At 36.1% G+C, this 27,085-nt stretch overlaps 1 protein-coding gene across 6 annotated transcripts in view; it reads right to left on the bottom strand.

Moving 5' to 3' along the window:
• FOXJ3 (forkhead box J3) overlaps positions 1-27,085 on the bottom strand; it is a 133,084-nt gene that overhangs the window by 25,638 nt on the left and 80,361 nt on the right. For 4 of the 6 annotated variants that reach the window (XM_082466269.1, XM_082466268.1, XM_082466272.1 and 1 more), the window contains one exon: positions 7,545-7,646. The exons of the other annotated variants lie outside the window; for them this stretch is intronic. In XM_082466269.1, coding sequence (XP_082322395.1) covers positions 7,545-7,646 — 102 coding nt within the window. The remainder of the gene's footprint in view (positions 1-7,544; positions 7,647-27,085) is intronic. 6 annotated transcript variants of the gene reach the window in all.

Below are 27,085 nucleotides of genomic sequence, written 5' to 3'. Positions count from 1 at the left end.
CATGTGTCTATACACATGTTCAACCTGAACTTCCATAAAATATAGTTACATTAACAGTTCCCCCCACCCCCTAGCCCCCGACTTGAGATATAATTGACATATAACATTGTATAAATTTAAGGTGCACAATGTACTAGTTTGATATACTTATGTATTACAAAATCACTACCATCATAGCATTAGCTAACACCTCCATCACCTTACATAATTACCATTTCTCTTTGTGGTGAGAACATTTAAGACCTACTCTCCTAGCAATTTTTCTCCTAGCAATAGTGTTGTAGTATCATGCCTGTAATCACCATGCTATATATTAGATTCCCAAAACTTAATCATCTTACAACGAAAAGTTCTCTTTGACCATCTCCCCACTTCTCCCCACCCGCTAGGCCCCCAGTAAGCACCATTCTATTCTGTTTCTCTGAGTTTGGCCTTTTAAGATTCCACATATAAGTGATATCATACAGTATTTGTCTTTCTCTGCCTGACTTATTTCACTTGGCATAAGGCCTTCAAGGTCCATCCATTTTGTCACGAACGGCAGGATTTCTTTCTTTCTCATGGTTGAACATTATTCCATTGTATATTACATACCACATCTTCTCTATCCGTTCATCTATCGACAGACACTTAGGTTATTTCCATATCTTGGCTCATGATAACTGTTTTAATGTCCTTTTCTACTAGTTCTATCATGTGTGTCACTTCCGGGTCAGTTCTAATTGACTGATTTTTGCCTCATTATGGGTTGTTTTCTACTGCTTCTTTGCTTGGTAACTTTTTATTGGATGCCAGACTACTGTGAATCTACATTATTAAGTGCTATATTTTTAGATTCTTATGAATGTTCTTGAGCTTTATTCTGGGACACAGTTAAATTATATGACAACAGGAATGAAATACTGATACATGCCATAACATGGATGAACCTTGAAAATGTGTTTAGTGAAAGAAGTCAGACATAAAAGGTCATATATTTTGCAATTCCACTTACATGAAAGGTCCAGAATAGGCAAATCCAGAATGTTAGAAAATAAATTAATGGTTACCAGGGGATGGAGGAAATGGGAAATGAATGCTAATGGGTATGAGATTTTCTTTTGGGAGTAATGAAAATGTGTACACATACCACATCTTCTTTATCCATTGATCTGTCAATGGACATTTAGGTTGCTTCCATGTCTTGGCTACTGTAAATAGTGCTGCTATGAACACTGGGGTGCATATGTTTTTTCAAATTACACTTTTCTCTGGATATATGCCTAGGAGTGGGATCACTAGATCATATGGCAACTCTATTTTTAGTTTTTTGAGGAACCTCCAAACTGTTTTCCACAGTGGCTGCACCAATTTACATTCCCACCAACAGTGTAGAAGGGTTCCCTTTTCTCCACACCCTCTCCAGCATTTATTATTTGTAGACTTTTTGATGATGGCCACTCTGACTGGAGTGAGGTGATACCTCACTGTAGTTCTGATTTGCATTTCTCTAATAATTAGTGATGTTGAGCATCTTTTCATGTGCATATTGGCCATCTGTATGTCCTCTTCGGAGAAATGTCTGTTTAGGTATTCTGTCCATTTTTTGATTGGGTTGTTTTTTGTTGTTGTCATTGAGTTGTATGAGATGTTTGTATATTTTAGAAATTAATCCCTTGTCGGTCCCATCATTTGCAAATATTTTCTCCTAGTCTGTAGGTTGTCTTTTCGTTTTGTTTATGGTTTCCTTTGCTGTGCAAAAGCTTATAAGTTTGATTAGATCCCGTCTGTTTATTTTTGCTTTTATTTCTATTGCCTTGGGAGAGTGACCTAAGAAAACACTGTTATGATTTATGTCAGAGAATGTATTGCCTATGTTCTCTTCTAGTTTTATGGTGTTATGTCTTATATTTAAGTTTTTAAGTCATTTTGAGCTTACTGTGTATGGTGTGAGGGTGTGTTCTAACTTCACTGATTTACATGCAGTGGTCCAGCTTTCCCAATACCACTTGCTGAAGAGACTTGTCATTTCTCAATTGTGTATTCTTGCCTCCTTTGTCAAAGATTAATTGACCGTAGGTGTGTGGGTTTATTTCTGGGCTCTGTATTCTGTTCCCTTGATCCATATGTCTGTTTTTGTGCCAATACCATGCTGTTTTGATTACTGTAGCTTTGCAGTATTGTCTGAAGTCTGGGAAGCTTATGCCTCCAGCTTTGTTCCTTTCCCTCAGGATTGCTTTGGCAATTCTGGTTCTTTTATGGTTCCACATAAATTTTAGGATTATTTGTTCTAGTTCTGTGAAAAATGTCATGGGTAATTTGACAGGGATTGCATTAAGTCTGTAGATTGCTTTGGACAGTATGGCCATTTTAACAATATTAATTCTTCCAATCCAAGAGCATGGGATATCTTTCCATTTCTTTGAATCATCTTCAATTTACCAATATTTTATACTTCTCAGCATATTAATCTTTCACCTCCTTGGTCAGGTTTATTCCTAAGTATTTTTTTTGATGCAATTTTAAAAGGGATTTTTTTTTTACTTTCCCTTTCTGACATTTCATTGTTAAGTGTAAAGAAATGCAACAGATTTCTGTATGTTACTCTTGTACCCTGCTACCTTGCTGAATTCGTTTATCAGATCTAATAGTTTTTGTGTGAAGTCTTTAGGGTTTCCTATATACAGTATCATGTTATCTGAATATAATGATAATTTTATCTATTGGATAGAAGTGGTGAGAGTGGGCATCCTTGTCTTGTTCCAGACTTTAGCAGGAAGGCTTTCAGCTTTTCATGGTTTAGTATTATGTTGGCTGTGGGTTTATCATAAATAGCTTTTATTAGGTTGAGATGGGTTCCCTCTACACTCACTTTGGTAAGAGTTTTTATCATGAATGGATGTTGAATTTTATCAAATGTTTTTTCTGCATCTATTGAGATGATTATGTGGTTTTTGTCTTTTCTTTTGTTGATGTGGTGTATCACATTGATTGATTTGCATATATTGATCCATTCTTGTGACCCTGGGACGAATCCAACTTGATTGTGGTGTAATATCTTTTTTATGTGTTGTTGGATTTGGCTTGCTAATATTTTGTTGAGAATTTCTGCATCTGTATTAATCAAAGATACTGCCCTGTCATTTTCTTTTTTGTTATTATCTTTGTCTGGTTTTGGTATCAGAGTGATAGTGGCTTCATAGAATGACTCTGAGAGTGTTCCCTCCTCTTCAGTCTTTTGGAAGAGTTTGAGAAGGATCAGTATAAGTTCTTCTTTGCATGTCTGGTAGATTTCCCCAGTGAAGCCATCTGGTCCTGGACTTTTGTTTGCAGGATAATTCACCTCTGCTGAATTATCTATTTCTTCTTGATTCAGTTTTGGTAGGCTGTTATGTTTCTAGAAACTTGTCCACTTCTTCTAGGCTGTTCAATCTGTTGGCATATAATTGTTCATAGTATTCTCTTATGGTTTTTTGTATTTCTGCAGTATCAGTTGTTATTTCTCTGCTTTCATTCATTATTTTGTTTATTTGGGTGCTCCCTCTTTTCTGCTTGGTGAGCCTGGCCAGAGGTTTGTCGATTTTGTTTGCCCCTTCACAGAACCAGCTCTTGGTTTTATTGAGTTTTTTCTACCTTTTTTAAATCTCTATTATTTCTTTCCTTCTGCTGACTTTACGTTTTGTTTATTCTTCTTTTTCTAATTCTTTTAGGTGGCAGGTTAGGTTATTTGAGATTTTTTCCTGTTTTTTGAAGAAGGCCTGTATTGCAATGAACTTCCCTCTAAGAACTGCTTTTGCTGCATCCCATAGATTTTGTATGGTTGTGTTTTCGTTGTCATTTGTCTCAAGTATTTTTAAATTTCCTCTTTGATTTCATTGCTGATGCATTGGCTTTTTAGTAGCATGCTGTTTACTCTCCATGTAATCATTTTTTTCTCAGTTCTCTTTCTAAGGTTGATTTCTAGTTTCATGCTGTTGTGGTCAGAAAAGACTCTTTGGCTTTTAAATGAATATTTAGCACATTTACATTTAATGTATTCCTTAATGTAATTAGATTTAAATACTTTTTATTTTCCTGTGTTCCCATCTTTTCTCTGTTCATTTTTTTTTCTCCTTTCTCGCCTACTTTTGGATTAACCAAGGATTTATTATTTTTCCTTACTTGGTAATATTCTTTTACTATTCTTGTAGTAACCTAGAGCAGTGGTTCATAAGGTAAGGAACTTGGACCAGTACATGACCATTATCTGAGAACGTGTCAGAAATGCAATTTTTCAGACCCCAACTCAGACCTAGAGAATCAGAAACTCTCAGGGTAAGGCCCAGTAATCTGGGTTTTAACAAGCCCTCCTAGTTATTCTGATATATGCTGAAGTGTTAAGAATCACTGCCCTAGATTTTACCACATGCCCTTGACTTAGTACTTTTACCACTTCCCATACAATGCAAAGACATTAACTGCAATATATTTCCTAATGCCTTACTCTAGTATTGTCATGTACTTTAACTTCTACAAGTATTTTAGACTCCAAAGCACTATGTTCTATAACAGAACTGCTATTGTTTTAATCACTTGATACATATTTTTATTTACTGACATGCATACTCTTTTGGTGTTCTTCATTCTTTTCTGCACAGGATAATTTTCCTTCTATCTGAAAAATTAACCTCCTTTAATTTTTTAATACTGTAACATTCTCTCACATTTTGTTTCTGTAAAAGCCAATTTACTTAACCTTCATTTTTCATAGAAATTCTGATTTTAGAATTCTGGATTGGCAGTTATTTCCTTTCAGCACTACAAAAATTTCATTCTGGTGGTATCTGACTTTTATCATTTCTATTCAGAATTCAGTGTGTTCCTTTGAAGTTGCCTGTTATTTTCCTCTGATTTTAAGATTTTTTTTAAAAAAATCCTTGTTTTTTAGCAGTTTGACTTTCATTTGTCTGATAAGGTTTTCTTTTAATTAGTCCTTCTTGGGGTTCTCAGAACTTCTTGAATCTGTACTGTGTTATCTTTCATCAGTCTTAGAAAATTAAAACATTGCTTCTTCTCTATTCCCTTTTGCTTCTCTTCTGGAACACTAATGACACGTTTGTTAGATCTTTTCCCTGTATCCCATTTATCTCTTAAGCTTCTTTGAATTTTCCATTCTTTGTTTTTCAACCAGCATATTTTCTATTGACCTATCTTCCAGTTCACTGATTGTCTCCTCTGCTGTGTCTAATTTGCTGTTAAATCCATCTATTTAATTCTTAATTTCAGTTATTATATTTTTCAGTTCTCTTGATTCTTCCATACAGATTCCAATTCTGATAAATTTTCTATAATTCATCTATTTTCTTCAACATATTAGTCATAGTTATTTAAAAATCAGTATCTAGATAACTTGTGGATATGTTTATACTATCTTTCCATCTTGGCATTTAATTATTTGGTCTTGTTTCCTGGAATGTCTGAAAATTCTGACTGAAAGTGAGACCTTACTTATGAAAACTTGCAAAAGCTCGGGATACGTTATCTTCCAGAAAGGATTTAGTTTTCTTTTGGCAAGTGGAATATTAGCATACCACCCTAGTAACAGTTTGAGACTGGTGTTATTTTGATTTGTTCTTACTTATAGAACATAATCTTTCTTAAGTATCAACTTGAAAAACTGGGGTGTTTACCATGGCTCCCTCTTTAAAGAACTACAACTTTTGTCCCCCCAACCTCTGTGAGACTGCTGAAGTCTGGCTAGTGAAAAATCCACGATTTGCCTGTGTCTGAGTCAAAGCACACACAGGTTAGGGATTAGCCAATGCCTTAACTGGATATTGCTTGCAAACAGTTGAGGTCACTTCTGAGATTCCTCAGGATCTTGGTCCTTAAGCCCTGGCTCTTTGGTAGCCTCAAACTCTGGTTTTTACATGCCTAGCTCAATGACTGCTCTAGGTTGTAGCTTTCTGTGCAGCCTCTATGCCATGCACTGAGAAGTGGGAAATGTCCCAAGGGAAAACACGTAGGGCTTATCTCAGTGTGCTTCCCTTTTTTCTGAGACCTTCTCTTCTGAAGTCCTACCTGTCTTTTTCTCCAATGCCTTTCTTTTTTATTGGTGGGCAGGGTGTGGGGGGCAGGGTGTGGGAGGCAGGGTGGTAATTTTATATAGATAGGGAGAAGGGTTAATCTGATACTAGCTATTCTATCATATCTGAAAGCAGAAGTCCAAAAACTCCAGCTCCTTTATTTAGTCACGAAGTCCCAGCGTTACTACTTTCTAACTGTTTCCTAATAGCCACAACTGTCTATGTTTAGGCCTCAGTATCTCCTGCTTGGACTATCACAAAGAGCAGTACTGGATACCTCTGATTCCAACCCATCTATTTCACCGGAAATTCTCAAGTCTAGCTGGGTATCATTAGGGATGATTTTTAAAAGTACAGATTTCTGGGCCCTACCCACAAGGATAAAGTAACTGATTTGGTAGGCCTGCAATGGAATCTGGGAATTACTACCACCACCAAACACACGTACACACTAACAACCCCACCCCTCCCTTAAATGATTCTGATGGAATCAGTCCATGTATTGCTATTTGGGAAAAATTATTACTTTACACTTCAGTTGTAAGTTTCCTATCTAAATTGGAATTCTGATTAGTCACTCTGATTATAATCTGTCTTCTATCTGCTTGTTCATTACCTTTTACAAATACAAAGATACGTGTATTAGTGCAACTGAGTGTATACATGTTTGTGTTTATGTGTGTGCACAAGAAAGTAGAAGAGATTAAAAAAAAAAAAGAGCAAGTGAAAGCAAGGGAGACGGGGAGAGGGTAAAAGCAAGACTGACAGACCGTGTGAGTACAAGAGTGAGATATATTATGGCTTCAAGGTGCTCATCATGGTCTACTAATGGAGGAAATAGATGCACAGAACTGAGTTATTTCATGAACCTCCCAGAGCCTTTTTAGGGTTTTGAGATATGAGATTAAGAAACTACCTTGTAAAGAAGAGATATTTGTACCCTACTAGGTATCTAATGAGTTAGCACAAAGTTTCAACCCTTGCTTCAATAACAAAAACAAAACAAAAATTGCAGCAAACTACCACATACTACACTTCTGGGTATGTACCTAGACTTGAATATCATGAAAGAGGTTGACCACCGTTCTAATGGACTCTGAGTTTGTCTGAATTATTTATTTTACTGGATTCTGTTGACGCCCTGGTTGTCAATCTCTTTTTAAATCACATATTTAGAGGGGTAATCAATGATTTTGAAACAAATTGATTCAATAAAATGCTGGACTCAAAAATTCAATGGGATTGGTAGTGTCAAGAATTTAAATTTAATATAGAGCTTCCCAATAAGCATCTTCCAATATTTCCAGAGAATTATTTATTTACTTCTAACTTGTGTAAAGCTAAAAGCATTGTGGATTCAGCTTTCCAACTGCCATGTATGGTTTGGTCAAATTTATATCATCTTTAAACTCAACCATACAGTAATCTACTGTTACTATAAAAGCAAATTAAATGTATTACTCAACGACATTTCAAAAGTGTTCAAAAAAATAGAATTACTTTGTTAGTCACAGTGTTGATTGCCAGAGTTGGAGAGGCACTTCCCGAAATAATACACTCCATTCCCAAAGAATCTGAATCTATGCTATATGGAGTTGAGGCCTAAAATACAAGAACAAAATAAATAATTATTAGCTCATAAAACCACCAACTTTAACACAATTTGAAGTTATTTCATCAAATTCTCTAACATCCAGTTTTGTGCTTTGTTTCTGAAAATAAACTTAAAATCATTACTGAATTCTCTTCTACTATATTTTATTATGCTACTAACCTGATAATCAGAAAGTCCATTGGTATGGCTACTCCTTACCAACTCTTTTAACTGGTTGTGGGATAGGTTTGCCAAAATTAGAGATAAACTTCTGTAGTGGAGACTACTAATAATCGGGTAACACTCATTCTCCCCTCTGCTCCCTTTTAGCAATAGATCCCTGTAGTTATCAACTCATCTCTGCCCAGCTAAAGACCACCTTTTCCAGACTCATTTGCAGCTAGTTGTAGCCATGTGATTAAGGTGCGACAAATGGGATGTGAGCAAGAGTGATGTGTGCAACTTCTGGGTCATGTCTTTGAAAGGAACTTGCTTGCCCTCCATCCTCTTTCCCTCTTACTGCAGGCCTGTGACACAGATGTGGTGGTGGTGATCCTACATAATCAGAAAGCTGAAGGTAATACCCTGGGGAACACTGGAAAGATAAGATTAGAAGGAAACAACTGAATGACCTTGTGGAACAGAGCTGGTTATCCATCTGATCCACCTCTCAGCTTGGACTTTTACCTAAGAGAGAAATAAATCTATCTGGTTTAAGCCTCTCAGGTGTAGTTTTGTCTTCCTTTGTCTGTTAATGCAACTGAACAATATCCTAAATAACACAATTTCATATACATTGTTTATAGAGCTAACATGGGTGTCAAAAATCAATATAGGTTTTCTACATTTAGAATTTTGGATATAGAGTGTGATAACTCCTTTCTCTCTCTCAAAATAAAGAGTAATTTCACTGAAAAACATTTCTAAGATTGATTTACTTATCACTTAATCCCTTGGCATGAATTTCTTTCATCAGATAATCCAAGAGGGTAGGGAACAGACATCTTGAAAAAAGTAAAAGACAAGGGTCACCCCTAGAAGGTAGAATCTACTACTTACGTGCTGGATACACACTGAGAGTTAGGTGAACATGGAAAAGCACTTCAGAAATACAAATGGAAGAACTACAAAGACAGCTCTGTCTATGCCCCAACTTTGGTGCCTGCCAATTTAGCTACAATTTATGCCCCAACTTTGGTGCCAGCTAATTTAGATAAATTAACAAAGAAGATTACTTTAGAAAGATGCAAATCTCATGTTCCTCTAACTCAACTCAGTCATCTCATTCCAGACTACTGGTTCACTATCTAATTCTCACTCCTCCCCACTGGTAACAAGAGGCAAGCCTGTGTTGTGTGATTTCATGCAAATTACTCAACCTTTATACTCTTTTCCTCATCTATAAGAGGATTATGCCACTTCCTTTAGAGGTCTGTTAAGAGCATTAATGAAATAATTTATGAAAGCACTTAGCATAGTACCTGAAATGCACAGTAAGTGCTGGTTTCTATGATGACTACTAACATGTATCTACTACTGATGCTGAGAACCTACTGATAGGAATATTCAATGGTGATTAATGAAAAAGGAGACAGCTGTGGTATGTGGCACTGTATTCCCACAAGGCCAGATTCACAGCTTTAACTAGAAAATCTTTTAATTAGATATTCTTCATGGATACTAAAAATCTGGTTCAATCAACAGAATAAAGGACATTCACAGAAAGGCAGACAAGATGAAAAGGCAGAGGGCTATGTACCAGATGAAGGAACAAGATAAAACCACAGAAAAAAAACTAAATGAAGTGGAGACAGGCAACCTTCCAGAAAAAGAATTCAGAATAATGATAGGGAAGATGATCCAGGACCTCAGAAGAAGAATGGAGGCAAAGATCAAGAAGATGCAAGAAATGTTTAACAAAGACCTAGAAGAATTAAAGAACAAACAAACAGACATGAACAATACAATAACTGAAATGAAAACTACACTAGAAGGCATCAATAGCAGAATAACTGAGGCAGAAGAACTGATAAGTGACCTGGAAGACAGAATGGTGGCATTCACTGCTGCGAAACAGAATAAAGAAAAAAGAATGAAAAGAAATGAAGACAGCCTAAGAGACCTCTGGGACAAAATTAAACACAACAACATTCGCATTAGAGGGGTCCCAGAAGGAGAAGAGAGAGAGAAAGGACCAGAGAAAATATGTGAAGAGATTATAGTCGAAAACTTCCCTAAAATGGGAAAGGAAATAGCCACCCAAGTCCAGGAAGTGCAGAGAGTCCCACACGAGATAAACCCAAGGAGAAACACACCGAGACACACAGTAATCAAACTGGCAAAAATTAAAGACAAAGAAAAATTATTGAGAGCAGCAAGGGAAAAATGACAAATAACATACAAGGGAACTCCCATAAGGTTAACAGCTGATTTCTCGGCAGAAACTCTACAAGCCAGAAGGGGGTGGCATGATATACTTAAAGTGATGAAAGGGAAGAACCTACAACCAAGATTACTCTACCAGGCAAGGATCTCATTCAGATTCGATGGAAAAATCAAAAGCTTTACAGACAAGCAAAAGTTAAAGAGAATTCAGCACCACCAAACCAGCTCTACAACAAATGTTAAAGGAAATTCTCTAAGTGGGAAACACAACAGAAGAAAAGGACCTACAAAAACAAACCCAAAACAATTAAGAAAATGGTCATAGGAACATACATATCAATAATTACCTTAAACGTGAATGGATTAAATGCTCCAACCAAAAGACACAGGCTTGCTGAATGGATACAAAAACAAGACCCATATATATGCTGTCTACAAGAGACCCACTTCAGAACTAGGGACACATACAGACTGAAAGTGAAGGGATGGAAAAAGATATTCCATGCAAATGGAAATCAAAAGAAAGCTGGAGTAGCTATACTCATATCAGATAAAATAGACTTTAAAATAAAGAATGTTACAAGAGACAAGGAAGGACACTACATAATGATCAAGGGATCAATCCAAGAAGAAGATGTAACAATTATAAACATATATGCACCCAACATAGGAGCACCTCAATACATAAGGCAACTGCTAACAGCTATAAAAGAGGAAATCGACAGCAAAACAGTAATACTGGGGAACTTTAACAACTCACTTACACCAATGGACAAATCATCCAAAATGAAAATAAAAAACAGAAGCTTTAAATGACACAATAGACCTGATAGATTTAATTGATATTTATAGGACACTCCATACCAAAACAGCAGATTACACTTTCTTCTCAAGTGAGCATGGAACATTCTCCAGGACAGATCACATCTTGGGTCACAAATAAAGCCTCAGTAAATTTAAGAAAATTGAAATCATGTCAAGCATCTTTTCTGACCACAACGCTATGAGATTAGAAATGAATTCCAAGGGAAAAAAAGGAAAAAACACAAACACATGGAGGCTAAACAATACGTTACTAAATAACCAAGAGATCACTGAAGAAATCAAAGAGGAAATCAAAGAATACCTAGAGACCAATGACAACGAAAACACAATGATCCAAAACCTATGGGATGCAGCAAAAGCAGTTCTAAGAAGGAAGTTTATAGCTATACAAGCCTACCTCAAGAAACAAGAAAAATCTCAAGTAAACAATCTAACGTTACACCTAAAGGAACTAGAGAAAGAAGAACAAACAAAACCCAAAGTTGGCAGAAGGAAAGAAATCATAAAGATCAGAGCAGAAATAAATGAATTAGAAACAAAGAAAACAATAGCAAAGAAAGATCAATACAACTAAAAGCTGGTTCTTTGAGAAGCTAAACAAAATTGATAAAACATTAGCCAGACTCATCAAGAAAAAGAGGGAGAGGACTCAAATCAATAAAATTAGAAATGAAAAAGGAGAAGTTACAACAGACACTGCAGAAATACAAAGCATCCTAAGAGACTGCTACAAGCAACTCTATGCCAATAAAATGCACAACCTGGAAGAAATGGACAAATTCTTACAAAGGTATAACTTTCCAAGACTGAACCAGGAAGAAACAGAAAATATGAACAGACAGACCATTCACAAGTAATGAAATTGAAACCGTGATTAAAAGTCTTCCAAAAAACAAAAGTCCAGGACTAGATGGCTTCACAGGTGAATTCTATCAAACACTTAGAGATGAGCTAACACCCATTCTTCTCAAACTCTTCCAAAAACCTGCAGAGGAAGGAACACTCCCAAACTCATTCTATGAGGCCACCATCACCCTGATACCAAAACCAGACAAAGATACTACAAAAAAAGAAAATTACAGACCAATATCACTGATGAATATAGATGCAAAAATCCTCAACAAAATACTAGCAAACAGAATCCAACAACACATTAAAAGGATCATACACCATGATCAAGTGGGATTTATCCCAGGGATGCAAGGATTCTTCAATATATGCAAATCAATAAATGTGATACACCATATTAACAAATTGAAGAATAAAAGCCATATGATCATCTCAATAGATGCACAAAAAGCTTTTGACAAAATTCAACACCCATTTATGATAAAAACTCTCCAGAAAGTGGGCACAGAGGGAAACTACCTCAACATAATAAAGGCCATATATGACAAACACACAGCAAACATCATTCTCAATGGTGAAAAACTGAAAGCATTTCGTCTAAGATCAGGAACGAGACAAGGATGTCCACTCTCACCACTATTATTCAACATAGTTCTGGAGGTCCTAGCCACGGCAATCAGAGAAGAAAAAGAAATAAAAGGAATACAAATTGGAAAAGAAGAAGTAAAACTGTCACTGTTTGCAGATGCCATGATACTATACATAGAGAATCCTAAAAATGCCACCAGAAAACTACTAGAGCTAATCAATGAATTTGGTAAAGTTGCAGGATACAAAATTAATGCACAGAAATCTCTTGCACTCCTATACACTAATGATGAAAAATCTGAAAGAGAAATTATGGAAACACTCCCATTTACCATTGCAACAAAGAGAATAAAATACCTAGGAATAAATCTACCTAGGGAGACAAAAGACCTGTATGCAGAAAACTTTAAGACACTGATGAAAGAAATTAAATTGATACCAACAGATGGAGAGATATACCATGTTCTTGGATTGGAAGAATCAATACTGTGAAAATGACTATACTACCCAAAGCAATCTACAGATTCAATGCAATCCCTATCAAATTACCAATGGCATTTTTTACGGAACTAGAACAAATCATCTTAAAATTTGTAAGGAGACACAAAAAACCCCGAGTAGCCAAAGCAGTCTTGAGGGAAAACAACGGAGCTGGAGGAATCAAACTCCCTGACTTCAGACTATACTACAAAGCTACAGTAATCAAGACAATACGGTACTGGCACAAAAACAGAAACACAGATCAATGGAACAGGATAGAAAGCCCAGAGATAAACCCACGTACCTATGGCCATCTAATCTATGACAAAGGAGGCAAAGATATACAATGGAGAAAAGACAGTCTCTTCAATAAGTGGTGCTGGGAAAACTGGACAGCTACATGTAAAAGAATGAAATTAGAACACTCCCTAACACCACACACAAAAATAAACTCAAAATGGATTCGAGACCGAAATGTAAGACCGGACACTATAAAGCTCTTAGAGGAAAACATAGGAAGAACACTCTTTGACATAAATCACAGCAAGATCTTTTTTGATCCACCTCCTAGAGTAATGGAAATAAAAACAAAAATAAACAAATGGGACCTAATGAAACTTCAAAGCTTTTGCACAGCAAAGGAAACCATAAACAAGACGAAAAGACAACCCTCAGAATGGGAGAAAATATCTGCAAACGAATCAACGGACAAAGGATTAATCTCCAAAATATATAAACAGCTCATGCAGCTCAATATTAAAGAAACAAACAACCCAATCCAAAAATGGGCAGAAGACCTAAATAGACATTTCTCCAAAGAAGACATACAGATGGCCCAGAAGCACATGAAAAGCTGCTCAACATCACTAACTATTAGAGAAATGCAAACCAAAACTACAATGAGGTATCACCTCACACCAGTTAGAATGGGCATCATCAGAAAATCTACAAACAACAAGTGCTATGAACAATAAATGCTCGAGAGGGTGTGGAGAAAAGGGAACCCTCTTGCACTGTTGGTGGGAATGTAAATTGATACAGTCACTATGGAGAACAGTATAGAGGTTCCTTAAAAAACTAAAAATAGAATTACCATATGATCCAGCAAGCCCACTACTGGGCATATACCCAGAGAAAACCATAATTCAAAAAGACACATGCACCCCAATGTTCATTGCAGCACTATTTACAATAGGCAGGTCATGGAAGCAACCTAAATGCCCATCGACAGACGAATGGATAAAGAAGTTGTGGTACATATATACAATGGAATATTACTCAGCCATAAAAAGGAACAAAACTGAGTCATTTGTTGAGATGTGGATGGATCTAGAGACTGTCATACAGAGTGAAGTAAGTCAGAAAGAGAAAAACAAATATCGTATATTAACGCATGTATGTGGAACCTAGAAAAATGGTATAGATGAACTGGTTTGCAGGGCAGAAGTTGAGACACAGATGTAGAGAACAAACATATGGACACCAAGGGGGGGAAACCACGGTGGAGTGGGGAGTGGTGGTATGATGAATTGGGAGATTGGGATTGACATGTATACACTGATGTGTATAAAACTGATGACTAATAAGAACCTGCAGTATAAAAAAACAAACAAAAAAACAACTAATACTAAACTTTCTTTGGGTTATTTGTATGGAAATATGTTAATATAAATGTTTCAGACATTACATGAAATTTCTAAAAATCTTATATGTTCTGGTATAATGTTATAAGTCATAATTCTAGTTATTACTTTAAAATGTATATCTCAGAAATAACTAAACTTCCTTGTCAGTTGCATTATTATGAACTTTCATCAAATCTTTAACTGTGGTCATTTTTAAGTCTTTTGTCACTGACAGACAGTTCTGGGTGTACGCTGATGCTTTTGCAAAAATGTTCCTATAAAAGGGTTTCATCTTCAAGGAATTCATGGAAAAGAGTCTGACAAGTACAGGTTTCTGGTAACTGACCATACTGCTGAACTGAATGAATAAGCATTTTCAAAACTCTAATGGAAAACTGATGAATTCATAAAAGTGGTAACAAAAGATGAAGATGAAAAAAAAAATTAATTACACAGGACTGAGTGAACTGCTGAGGATGATTATAATTTTTGTGACTTTCTGTTTGAAAAAAAAAAAATCCCACAAGGACTCAGAGGCGAAGAATATACAAATCAATTTTCACTGCAAAGTAAAGGAGCTGTTACAGTGGAGGATTACTGGACTGAATGTCAATATTATGACATAGTATGAGCGTGTTTTGTGTTTGGTAATTGCAATCATTGTTGCTTTTGGTGTGGTCATCCATTTACAATGCCTGGTGTCAGTTTATCTCTTGTAAAAATAAAATACAGTGTGTGTAAAAAAAACAAAAAAACAAGAGAATAAAGGACCCAATTCTCTTTACATGCACTGATATGCTCAATAGTATGGTATATATTTTTATTTGTAGATACACTGATTTGATGTTATTAGTAGACAAGTAGCCTGATTAATAAAGTTAATTTAACTTGGAATCTACAGATCCCAAAACGTGTTTGAATAACTGTTATTATTGCAGCCAAAACCCAAATTCTGGACAAAGAAAAGTATCAATGAATCTAATCTAGGTGGCATCTCTCAGCTTATGAAAGATCCTTTCTGGAGTTTCCTCATACCCCATGTCAAAATCCTACTCATTCAGGCTCTACTTCCAGAATGGTAGTGTGACACCTACCTTCTGCTGATAACTACCAATTTGGGGTAGGGGAAGCAGAAAGGGACATGGGATGACAACTAGCTGAGGAGTCTGATGGATAAAAAAAATAGGTAGATTGTGGAGAGAAGGTAAAACTTGGGAGAGACCTGCTTGAATTTCCTGTTTTGCTGTAGCTTTGCCCCAAGGTCAGGTAGTAGATGCGGAGTATGAGCAGCTAAAGTTGTCTTTCTGTCAGGAGGAACTAGGGAAAAGAGCCCAGGTAAACACAACCAGCTACTAAAGAGAGAAAGGAATCCCACAGGGGATAAAGTCAAAAGAGATCCCCTAAAACTGTATATGAAACACCACAAAAGTCTCAGGCTGACCCCTGAACCATGCATATGCAGATCAGAATAAGGCAGAAGCTTAAAGAATCAAATTGAAATTGGAACCACTGCCCACAGACGGTGAGAGAGAACTTACAGTTTGAGTCTAACATGGTTAACTGCCAGCTAAAATAAAAATACCAATATTCTGCAGAAGATTATAACAGAACCCAGAGTCTCTATAACATTCATAATGTCCACGATACAATCCAAAATTACCTGATATGTAAGTAATAGAAAAATGAAACCCATTCTCAAGAGAAAAGATAATCTACAGAAGCCCACCACAAGAAGACTAAGATGTTGGAACTACGAGAAAAGGACTTTAAAGTAGCTATTATAATTATGCTCAGTGAGATAAAGGAGAAAAAATCTGAATGAAAAAAACATAATAATAGAAATATCAGTGGAGAAATACAAAAAATATAAAAAGAACAAAATCAAAATTTACCAATGAAAAATATAATATCTGAATTTTAAAAGGCAATGGATGGACTTAATATCAGAATGGAGATTAAAGAGGAAAGAATCAGTGAACTCAAAGGCAGATCAACAGAAATAATCCAATCTAAAAAACAAAAAGGAAAAAGACTGATTCTTTTTAAAAAAGAAAGAAAGAAAAAAAAAGCCTCAGAAAGCTATGGGATAATCTCAAAAGGCCTAACATGTATATATGAGTTCCAGAAGGACAGAAAAGAGAGAAAACAGCAGGAAAAAATATGGAAGAAATGATGACTGAACACTTTGGAAGTTTACTGAAAGACAAATTTACAGATCCAAGAAGCTCAGTAAACCTCCATCAGGATAAATTAAAAGAAAAATCACACTTGGATATATCATAACTGAACTGTTGAAAAATAAAGGTAGAAAGCAGGCAGAGAATGACATATCACATAAAGAAAAAACATTGATTGGAAAATGACTGAATTTCTCATAAAAATAATGGAGGTCATTAGACAGTGAATATTGTTGAAATACTGAAAGAAAAAAAATTTTCAATCTAGGCTGTATATCTAACAAAAATATTATTTAGGAAGGCACATTTTCAGAAAAGGAAAACTAAGAGAATTCGTTGCCAGGAGATCTACAACATAAGAAAGTTCATTAGGCTAAAGGGAAATTATAGCAGAGGGAAACTTGGACCTTGAGGAATGAAAGCACCAGAAATGGTAAACATCTAGGTAAATTTAAAAGACCATTGTTTTCTCTTAGGTTTTAAAAATCATGTATCTTTATTTAAGGCAAATCTTATAACACTGTCTTCTAAGATCATCAGTATACACAGATGTAATACTATGGGGAATGGTGAGGAAAGGGACAAAGGAGACTTATATTATTGGAAGATCTCTACATTTTATATGTACAATATTAACTCTGAATAGACTGCAGAAGGTTAGGAATATATACTGAAATCCCAATATATAAATATAAAAAGAGGTACAGCTAAAAAGCCAGTAGATAAGAATACAAAAATATATCCAAATAATCTGAAAGGCAAGAAAGGTGGAAAAAAGGAACTAAAAATACAGAGTGTTACCAGAAAAACTGGGTTCGCCTCTTGGTGGGTGTAGAGCTAAAAGACACAATCAAGGCAAAGAGTGGGAGAAGGAAGGATTTACTACTTGCAGCAAGTAAGGGGAACACTGGGGATCTTTCCCAAAGCAGTGTCTCTGCCAACAGCAAAACTGAAGCAAGTTTTAAGCTAAGGGTACATGCATATTCATGAAGGGGATGGGGGGTGGGGCCAGAGAGTCCAACCTTTACTTGATTGAAGTCACGAGGGTCAGAAAAGGTCAACATCATCCTCCCTTAGGTTCCAGTTGATCTGGTACTTGAGCGCCTGCCAGAGGGGTTTAAATTCTGCAAAAACAGCCCAAGAAAGCACTCGGGCTAGCCTTTGAAACAGAACTGGGAATGTTACAACTGATTTATTATCTTTGCTATTGTCACTTCTCATGACTGGTAACAGTTTGTTCTTTTGTTCCCTTAAAGTAATTATTACTGAGACCTGTTCAAGAGCAAGCAGTATGGCCAGGCTTAGATCACAAAATGGCTTAGGCCAAAAATGGCTTTTCTTATGTCAAGAAAGCCATGTCTGGTTCTCTTTCTCTGGGGACTCCCTACCTGCTTATGAGAAATCAAACAGAAAACAGTATCATTAATTACATTAATAACAATATCGATAATTCTGTTAGGTAGCTAGTCAGACAGGAGGGGGTCCCGCCCCACCCTGGATGGTTCGTCTTTCCCTCCTCCACCTGGACACTGGTGATCGGAGCACACCCACAGTCCTCCCTCTTGTGGTCAAGGACCACCACTAGGTTTCCAGCCATATCAGGACCAAGCAAGATGAAACCACCAGCACAGGTTGGCGCAGGCACACCAAGACCTAAAAGGTGACTCAAGGTAACATAGGGTTCATTATGCTGTATAGGTAATAAATTAGCATTACGGTTTTTGCATCCCCGCCCCCCAACTGTGGGTTTCACTTGGGTGCTTATGAGTAAGCACCTGCGCACTAGGAGAAAAGTGATATAACCTAAAGCTGTCAGTCAAATGATGCAAGACACAGGGAGGAAACACCACTCTAAAAAACCCAACCCTACCCCATCATGAGGCTGCTTCTGGTTTCCAGACAGCCCGCTTTCATCCTTTCTCAGGAGTGTACTTTCGCTCTATTTAACAACACTCTTGCTACTTAAAACTGTTCTATGCCTTCTTGACTGAATTCTTTCCCTCAAGAAGGGCAAGAACTGAGGAAATCACCCGTTCGGCCGGTGACAACTGCATTAATGTTGATGGTCTAAACACTCCAATAAAAAGGCAGAGATTGTCAGAAAGATGTTAAAAAAGCAAGACTAAGCTAAATGCAGCCTACGAGAGTCACAACTTCAAATGAGACTAATAACAGAGCTTCAAAATATATGAAGCAAAAACTGACAATTAAGAATCAGTAAAGAAAAAGAACACTGGAATAAATTAGTAAATGCCTTGATCTAATTGATATTAGAGAACACTATATTGAACAACTGTAGAACACATATTCTTTTCAAGTGCACACAGACATTCACCAAGATACAGCACATGCTGAGTCCCAGAACAAGTCTCAATAAATATGTAAAGACTGAAATGAAAAACAAATTATATTATATAACAGTAAGATACCTAGGAAAACCCAATATTTGGAAAAAGTAATTCATGGGTCAGAGAAGACTCAAAAGAGAATTTTTTTAATATTTTGAATTAAATGGTAATGAAAATGCAACATACCAAAATTTGTGAGATGCAGTTAAAGCAGTGCTTAGAGATAAACCTACAGCTTTAAATTCTTATATTACAAAAGAGGAAAGGTCTCAAAACAATTATTTAAGCTGGAAACTGAAGAAGCTAGAAATATTAATAAGAAAAACTGGTAACTAGAAAGAAGTAAATGATAAAAGATAAAAGTAGAAATAAAACAGAAAACCAACAACAGAAAAAAATTTTTAAAGACAAAACCTGGTTCTTTGAAAAGACTAACAAAATCAACAAACCTTTAGCTATACCAAATGAAGAAAAAAAGAGAAAACAAATCATCAATATCAAGAATGAAAGAGGATTTATTACTATAGATTCTATAAATATTAGTAGAAAATATTATGATCCACTTTACACCAATAAATTCAACAACTTAGATGAAAGGGACAAATTTCTTAAGAATATAATTTACCAAAACTGGAATAAAAAGAGAAAATTTGAACAGTCCCATAACAAATAAATATCAAAAACCTTCCCACATAAAAACTTCAGGTCCAGATGGTTTCACTGATGAATTTTCTCAAACATTCAAGGAAGATATACCAACCTACAGAAACTTTTTCAGAAAAGAGAAGGAAAATGGCCCAACCAATTTTATGAGACCAGTACAACCCTAACATCAAAACCTGACAAATACTACTGCAGATGAAAAATATCACCTGCCATATCAGTAAACAATGGATGTTGAGGCCATCAAGCCATCAGCCACCCTCAAATGTGCACCTTGAGGTGAATCTGGAGACAAACAGGACACTAGCCTGAGATAGTTAAGGTGCACATCAAAGGAATGATTTCAATGAGCCCAGACTCTTGCATCTTCCCATATACAGAAAAGCACTAAATTCATTAACTTGAGATGTCAAGTTTTCTTTAATTAACAGTAATCTTTTGATGTTCCAACTACCTGGTTTTTGTGGCGAAAACTATATATCCTGGCTCCTCCTTTACCTCCTCAGAGCAGTCCCTCTAAGCTATCTGAGAAGCTGCCTCCAGGGCTTAAGCCCTCATCAAGTCCACCAAATAAAATATAATTCTCAACTTTAACGTTGTGCATTTTTTTTTCAGCCGACATTACAAAGAAAGAAAATTATAAATCCATGTCCCTCATGAACACAGATGCAAAAACACTTAAGATATTAACAAAATGAATCCAGCAATATATTAAAGGAATAATATAGTGTGACTCAGTAAGGGTTTATCCAAGGAATACAAGGTTTAACATTCCAAATCCAATCAATGTTATTCAACATGCAAACAGAATAAAGAAAAGCCATAACCACTTCGATGGTACAGAAAAAGCAGTTAACGAATTCTACACCCATTCATGATAAAAACTCTCACCAAACTGGGCTTAGTATCTGAGCATCTGACATCTACAAAAGCCCTGCAGCTTATGTCACATTTAGTGGTGAAAGACTGAACAGTTTCTTCCTAAGAATGGAAATAAGGCTGGGGGCCTACTTCCACCACTTCTAGTCAACACTGTGCTAGAGATTCTGGTCACTGCAATAAGGTTCTAGGAAGGGACAGGGGAGGAGAAAGGAAAGGCACAGGAAGAGTGTCTATTTGCAGATGACATACTTGTTTATATAGAAAATTCCAAGGCATCTTTAAAAAATACTAGAACTATCAAGATTGTAGAATACAACGTTAATATACAAAAATTAATTACATTTTTATTACTAGTAGCAAGCAACTGGATTTTAAAATATATAGCATCCAAATCCAAAATATTCAGGATTAAATCTAACTGGAAACATCCAAGTCCTCTACACTGAAAACTAAAAAACATTCCTGAGAGAAATTAAAGACATAATGAATAGAAAGATACAACACTTCCATGGCTTGAAATAATATTGTTAAGATGTCAATTCTCCCCAGATCAGGTTGCCTGGGGATAAGAATGGAGGGAGGCACAAGTTACAAAGGGGCATGAGGAAACTTTTGGGTATGACAGAAATGCTCATAGTGTCAACTACTAATAACTTCACATGTCAAAAATCCTCAAACTGTAAACTTTAAACATTCAATTAATTGTACATAAACTATCTCTCAATAGTACTGTAAAAAACAGAGAACTAAATCTTATCCATTGATCAAAATAACCCCTTATGAAACACTTTCTGGTCTACAACTCTGTAGCATTTCTCCTGCTTTAAAAAGAAATTCTATTTCTACATATCTCCTGGAGGCAACGTGTAGTGCCTCCCACCTAATGTATACTCAGTATGTTTGCCCAATTGAAATAAATGTTTTTTTCTGTTCTAAGAATAAGTATGTAGACTGCATTCCTTCCTCTGCTCACTTATACCTTTAACTGAACCCTCCCTCATTCAGACTCAGACTCAGCCTCAGAGAAGGAAGGCACACAGTGGGGGATCACTTAAACAACAAAACCATTCTATGTAACAATGTGGGATCTTAGTTCCCTGACCAGGGATGAACTGTGCCCCCCTGCAGTGGAAGCACTGAGTCTTAACCACTGGACCCAGGGAAGTCCCCTATCATTTGCTATTTCCCATGCCAAAAACTTACACTTCTGTATCAAACTCTAAGTCTCACTCCTCTTCCTATAGGCCTTCCCAGGGCAGCATTATCTATTGATATTTTGAGTCACTTTAGTTACCACTGTTTGATCTAACATGTTGATTAATTACTTAGTAATTTGCTCTGTTATTTATAATAATATTTATGACAATTATATATATATGAAGATTAAATGTGGGGAAGTCTCTTAAAATCAAGGACCATTAACGAAAACCAGACAAAGACACTACAAAAAGAGAAAATTACAGGCCAATATCTCTGATGAATATAGATGCAAAAACACTCAACAAAATATTAGCAAACCAAATTCAACAACATATAAAAAGACACACAAAAAAGCATTTGACAAAATTCAAATCCACTCATGATAAAATCTCTCTTCAAAGCTGGTATAAAGGGAAAATATCTCAACATAAAAAGGTCATGCATGACAAACTCAAAGCCAACATCATACTCAATAGTGAAAAGCTGAAAGCCTTTCCTCTAAAATCAGGAACAAGAAAAGAATGCCCACTCTTGCCACTTCTATTACACACAGAACTGGAAGTCCTAGCCACAGCAAGCAGATAAGAAAAAGCAAACAAAAAAACCAAGGTACCCAAACTGGAAGGGAATAAGTAGAACTGTCACTACTTGCAGATAACATCATACTATACATAGAAAATCCTAACGTCTCCAGCAAAAAAACTATTAGAACTAATAAATGAATTCAGTTGTAAGATACAAGATTAATATACAGAAATCTATTGCTTTTCTATACACTAATAATGAACTCTCAGAAAGAGAAAGCAAGAAAACAAACCCATTTAAAATTGCATCAAAAAGAATAAAACATCTAGGAATACACTTAACCAAGGAAGTGAAATACCTATACTCCGAAAATTGTAAAACAGTGATGAAGGTTTGAAGATGATACAAAGAAATGGAAAGATATCCTGTGTTCCTGGACTGGAAGAACTAATATTGGTAAAATGGTCATACTACAAAGCAATCTACAGACTTAATGCAATTCTTATCAAATACCCATGACATTTTTCATAGAAGTAGAACAACTAATCCTAAAATTTATACGGAACCACAAAAGATCTTGAATTGCCAAAGCAATCTTGAGAAAAAAGAACAAAGCTCGAGAATCACACTCTCTGGCTTCAAACTATACTACAAAGCTACAGTGATCAGAACAGCATGGTACTGAGACAAAAACAGACACATAGATCAATGGAGCAGAACAGAGAGCCCAGAAATAAATCCATACACTTATGGTCAATTAATCTATAACAAAGGAGACAAGAATATACAATAGAGAAAAGAGTCTCTTCAATAAATGATGCTGGGAAAATGGACAGCTACATGTAAAAAATATGAAATTAGAACATTTCCTCACATCATATACAAAAATAAACTCAAAATGGATTAAAGACCTAAATGTAAAACCAAAAACCATAAAACTCCTAGAAAAGACCATAGGCAAAACATTCTTTGACATAAATCATAGCAATATTATTTCGGATCTGTCTCCCAAGGCCAAAAATTTAAAAAATAAACAGGATCCATCAACAAAACGAAAAGACCACCTACTAAATGGGAGAAAAAAGTTGTAAATGATATGACCAATAAGGGGTTAATACCCAAAATATATAAACAAGCTCATACAACTCAACATCAAAAAAACAAACAACCCAATTAAAAAATGGGCAGAAGACCTGAATAGACACTTTTCCAAAGACATACGGATGGCCAACAGGCACATGAAAAAATGCTCAACATCACTAATCAGAGAAATACAAATCAAAACCACAATGAGATATCACTGCACACCTGTCAAAATAACTATCATCAAAAAGTCTACAAATAAATGTTGGCAAGGATGTGGGAAGAAAAGGAACCCCAGTACGCTGCTGGTGAGATTGTAAATTGGTGCAGTCACTATAGAAAACAGTACGGAGTTCCTCAAAAAACTAAAACAGAGAACTACCATATGATCCAGCAATTCCACTCCTGGGTATATATCTGAAGAAAACAAAAACACTAATTTGAGAAGATATACGCACCCCAATGTTCATAGCAGCATTATTTACAATAGTCAAGATATGGAAGCAAACTAAGTGTCCCTCAACAGATGAATGGATAAAGAAGTGGGAGATATATATATAAAATACTCCATTATACATACATACATATATATATGCATACATGTATTACGTATAATGGAATATTACTCAGCCATAAAGAGGAATGCGGGACTTCCCTGGTGGTGCAGTGGTTAAGAATCCGCCTGCCAATGCAGGGGACATGGGTTCGAGCCCGGTCCGGGAAGACTGCACATGCTGCGGAGCAACTAAGCCCATGCGCCACAACTATTGAGCCTGTGCTCTAGAGCCCGCAAGCCACAACTACTGAGCCTGCACGCCAAACTACTGAAGCCCGCGTGCCTAGAGCCAGTGCTCCACAACAAACAGAAGCCACTGCAATGAGAAGCCGGCGCGCCGCAACTAAGAGTAGCCCCCACTCGCTGCAACTAGACAAAGCCCGCATGCAGCAACAAAGACCCAATGCAGCCAAAATAAATAAATTTTAAAAATAAATAAATTTATAAAAAATAATAATGATGATGAAATTTTGCCATTTGCAACAATGTGAATGAACCCAGAGGGTATTATGCTTAGTGAAAAAGGTCAAATATTCTATGTCATCACTTACATGTTGAATCAAAAGAATAAAACGAATGTATACAACAAAACAGAAATAGACTCACAGATACAGAAAAAAAGCTAGTGGTTACCAGTGAGGGGAGGGAAGTGGGGAGGGGCAAGATAGGGGTATGGGATTAAGAGATAGAAACTACTATGTATAAAATAAATAAGCAACGAGGATATATTGTACAGCACAGGGGAATATAGCCATTACTTTGTAATAACTTTAAATGGAGTATAATCTATGAAAATATTAAATCATTATGTTATACACCTGAAACTAATATAATAGTGCACATCAACTATACTTCAATTTTAAAAAATTTTAAATAACATTGAAGAAAAAAATTAGTATTCAAATCCAAAAATAAATAACGGCCCATTATCTCACAATAAGATATGCATATATAAAAAGAAATCTGATTCAGTCTTGTGATCTTCAGCACAGCAAATACTAGTGGCAGTATAACGCAGTTGTAAACAGCACAGACTCTGAAGGCAGACTACCTGAGTTCATAATCCTGGCCTTGGTACTTATTGTCCTTTGTACCTTGGATAACAACATCCGTGCCTATCAGTTTCATCATTTGGAGTTACTATAAAAATTACATGAGTTAATATACATAAAATTCTTTAAGAAAAAATCTAGGGCTTCCCTGGTGGCGCACTGGGTAAGAATCTGCCTGCCAATGCAAGGGACACGGGTTCGAGCCCTGCTCCGGGAAGATCCCACATGCCGCGGAGCAACTAAGCCCGTGCACCACAACTACTGAGCCTACGCTCTAGAGCCCGTGAGCCACAACTACTGAGCCCACGTGCTGCAATTACTGAAGCCTGCGTGCCTAGAGCCCGTGCTCCGCAACAAGAGAAGCCACCACAATGAGAAGCCCACGCACTGCAACAAAGAGTAGCCCTCGCTCACCGCAACTAAAGAAAGCCCGTGCAGCAACGAAGACCCAACACAGCCAAAAGTAAAAACAAACAAATAAATAAATAAATTTATAAAAAAAAAAAAAAAATCTAGCACATAAACTCAATTATCTATTATCATTATTATGCTGTTATCTTCGCTCAGGTTGCTATAACACAATACCATAAACTGGGTGGCTTATCAACAACAGAAATTTGTTTTTCACAGTTCTGGAGGCTGGAAGTTCAAGATCATGGTGCCAGCATGGTCAGGTTCTGGTAACAGCCTTCTTGCAGGTATCTTCATTGCTATCCTCACATGGTAGAAAACAGCTAGCCAGCTCTCTGGCTATTCTTATAAGGGCACTGATCCCATTTATGAGAGCTTCACATGCCTGATCCAATTACCTACCAAAGGCCTCACCTCCAAATACCATCACACTGGGATGAGGGTTTCAACATAAGAATTTGGGGGGAACACAAACATTCAGTCCGCAGCAGCTGTTAAGACTTCTATCTTTTCCTTTAAAATAGCTGAGAATACTGAAGCTCAAAAAATCTAACAACTTGCCAGAAGTCACAGAAGAAGTAAATTGTAAAGCCAGAAGAAAAACACAGGACTCCTAGTCAAGGAGCCCACTCATCTTCACCATGCTAAACTTTATCAATAATTCTTTTTAGGTCTTCAGGTCTACTTTATGATAAATAAAGAAAACATGGTAACAAGATGAAAGGAATCAGAAAAAGGAAAATGAAAGGCATTTACATATTCAAGGATTAAGAAAAGAAAGGAATACCACAATGGTCAAGAGAGAACAAGGGTTTATGTTCATGTAAATGGAGGGAACAGGAAGGCAGTCCAGACAACTGCATTAAGAATACTAGACTGGAGATAACCATCAGGCTTTAATTTTCATTTAAGACATAAAGATACTGTTACTTGCATTTTTAAAAATTGCTTCTCTTTACATTAAAGGCTCTTCTCTCTTCAAAAATGTGTGAAATACTTTGATGTTTCACATATAACTCTGATGCTTACACATGGACAAAGAAGTAACATTTCAAAAATTTAATAAGGAAATTTTAGGGACGTCAACATATTTACCATCTGCATTTTAAAATCCTCTGAAGTTTCAACTTACGGGTCATGTTTCGTTTTTGACAAAACTTTAAATGTTTAAAAATCGTACTCACTATTTGACCATCTTAGGCATTTCCTTAGACAACCCAATGGTTACTTAAATACAAACTCTGTCCTAATAAAAATACTACCCCCCCTAAAGCCTCTAAATGAAAAAATACAGACATATCAGTTTATCAGGACACAAAATTATGTTTTGTAAGAACAGTATCTTTCAGAGTGTTTGTTAAACAATATCTGTCTCCCTGTTTAGACATACTCTGATTACAGCTGTTCTCTTTCTATAGGTTTCTCTCCTACAGTAGCAACCAACACATAGCTCAGGCCAAAATAAATATCAATATACTAACTGAAAGGCTCTGGTACTGGATATTTTATGGAACTATACTACAAAGGCAAATTGTTGAAGCTTTTACATGCTTTAAACTTAAAAGGTAAAAAGATAAACAGCAGGAAATAAATACAGAAAATATATGTCCAAAATGTACATTCAAGAACATACATAAAACAGAATTCTGTAATCAGAATTCTGTATTTCTATACAGACTTCCATTATAAAACTGACAATATGGTCTTCAGGAAAAAAAGGGGGCTCTCAGAAATAAAGAAGTATTGCTCTAAGAACTATGAAACAAAGCAACAGAATAAAAGTCAGGCTTAATATCCA

Source organism: Balaenoptera physalus (genome assembly GCF_965194825.1).
Source record: "Balaenoptera physalus genome assembly, chromosome: 1".
NCBI classification, from domain to species: domain Eukaryota; kingdom Metazoa; phylum Chordata; class Mammalia; order Artiodactyla; family Balaenopteridae; genus Balaenoptera; species Balaenoptera physalus.
The sequence above is the reverse complement of the archived record's forward strand: the minus strand, read 5'-3'. Positions and strand labels throughout refer to the sequence as shown.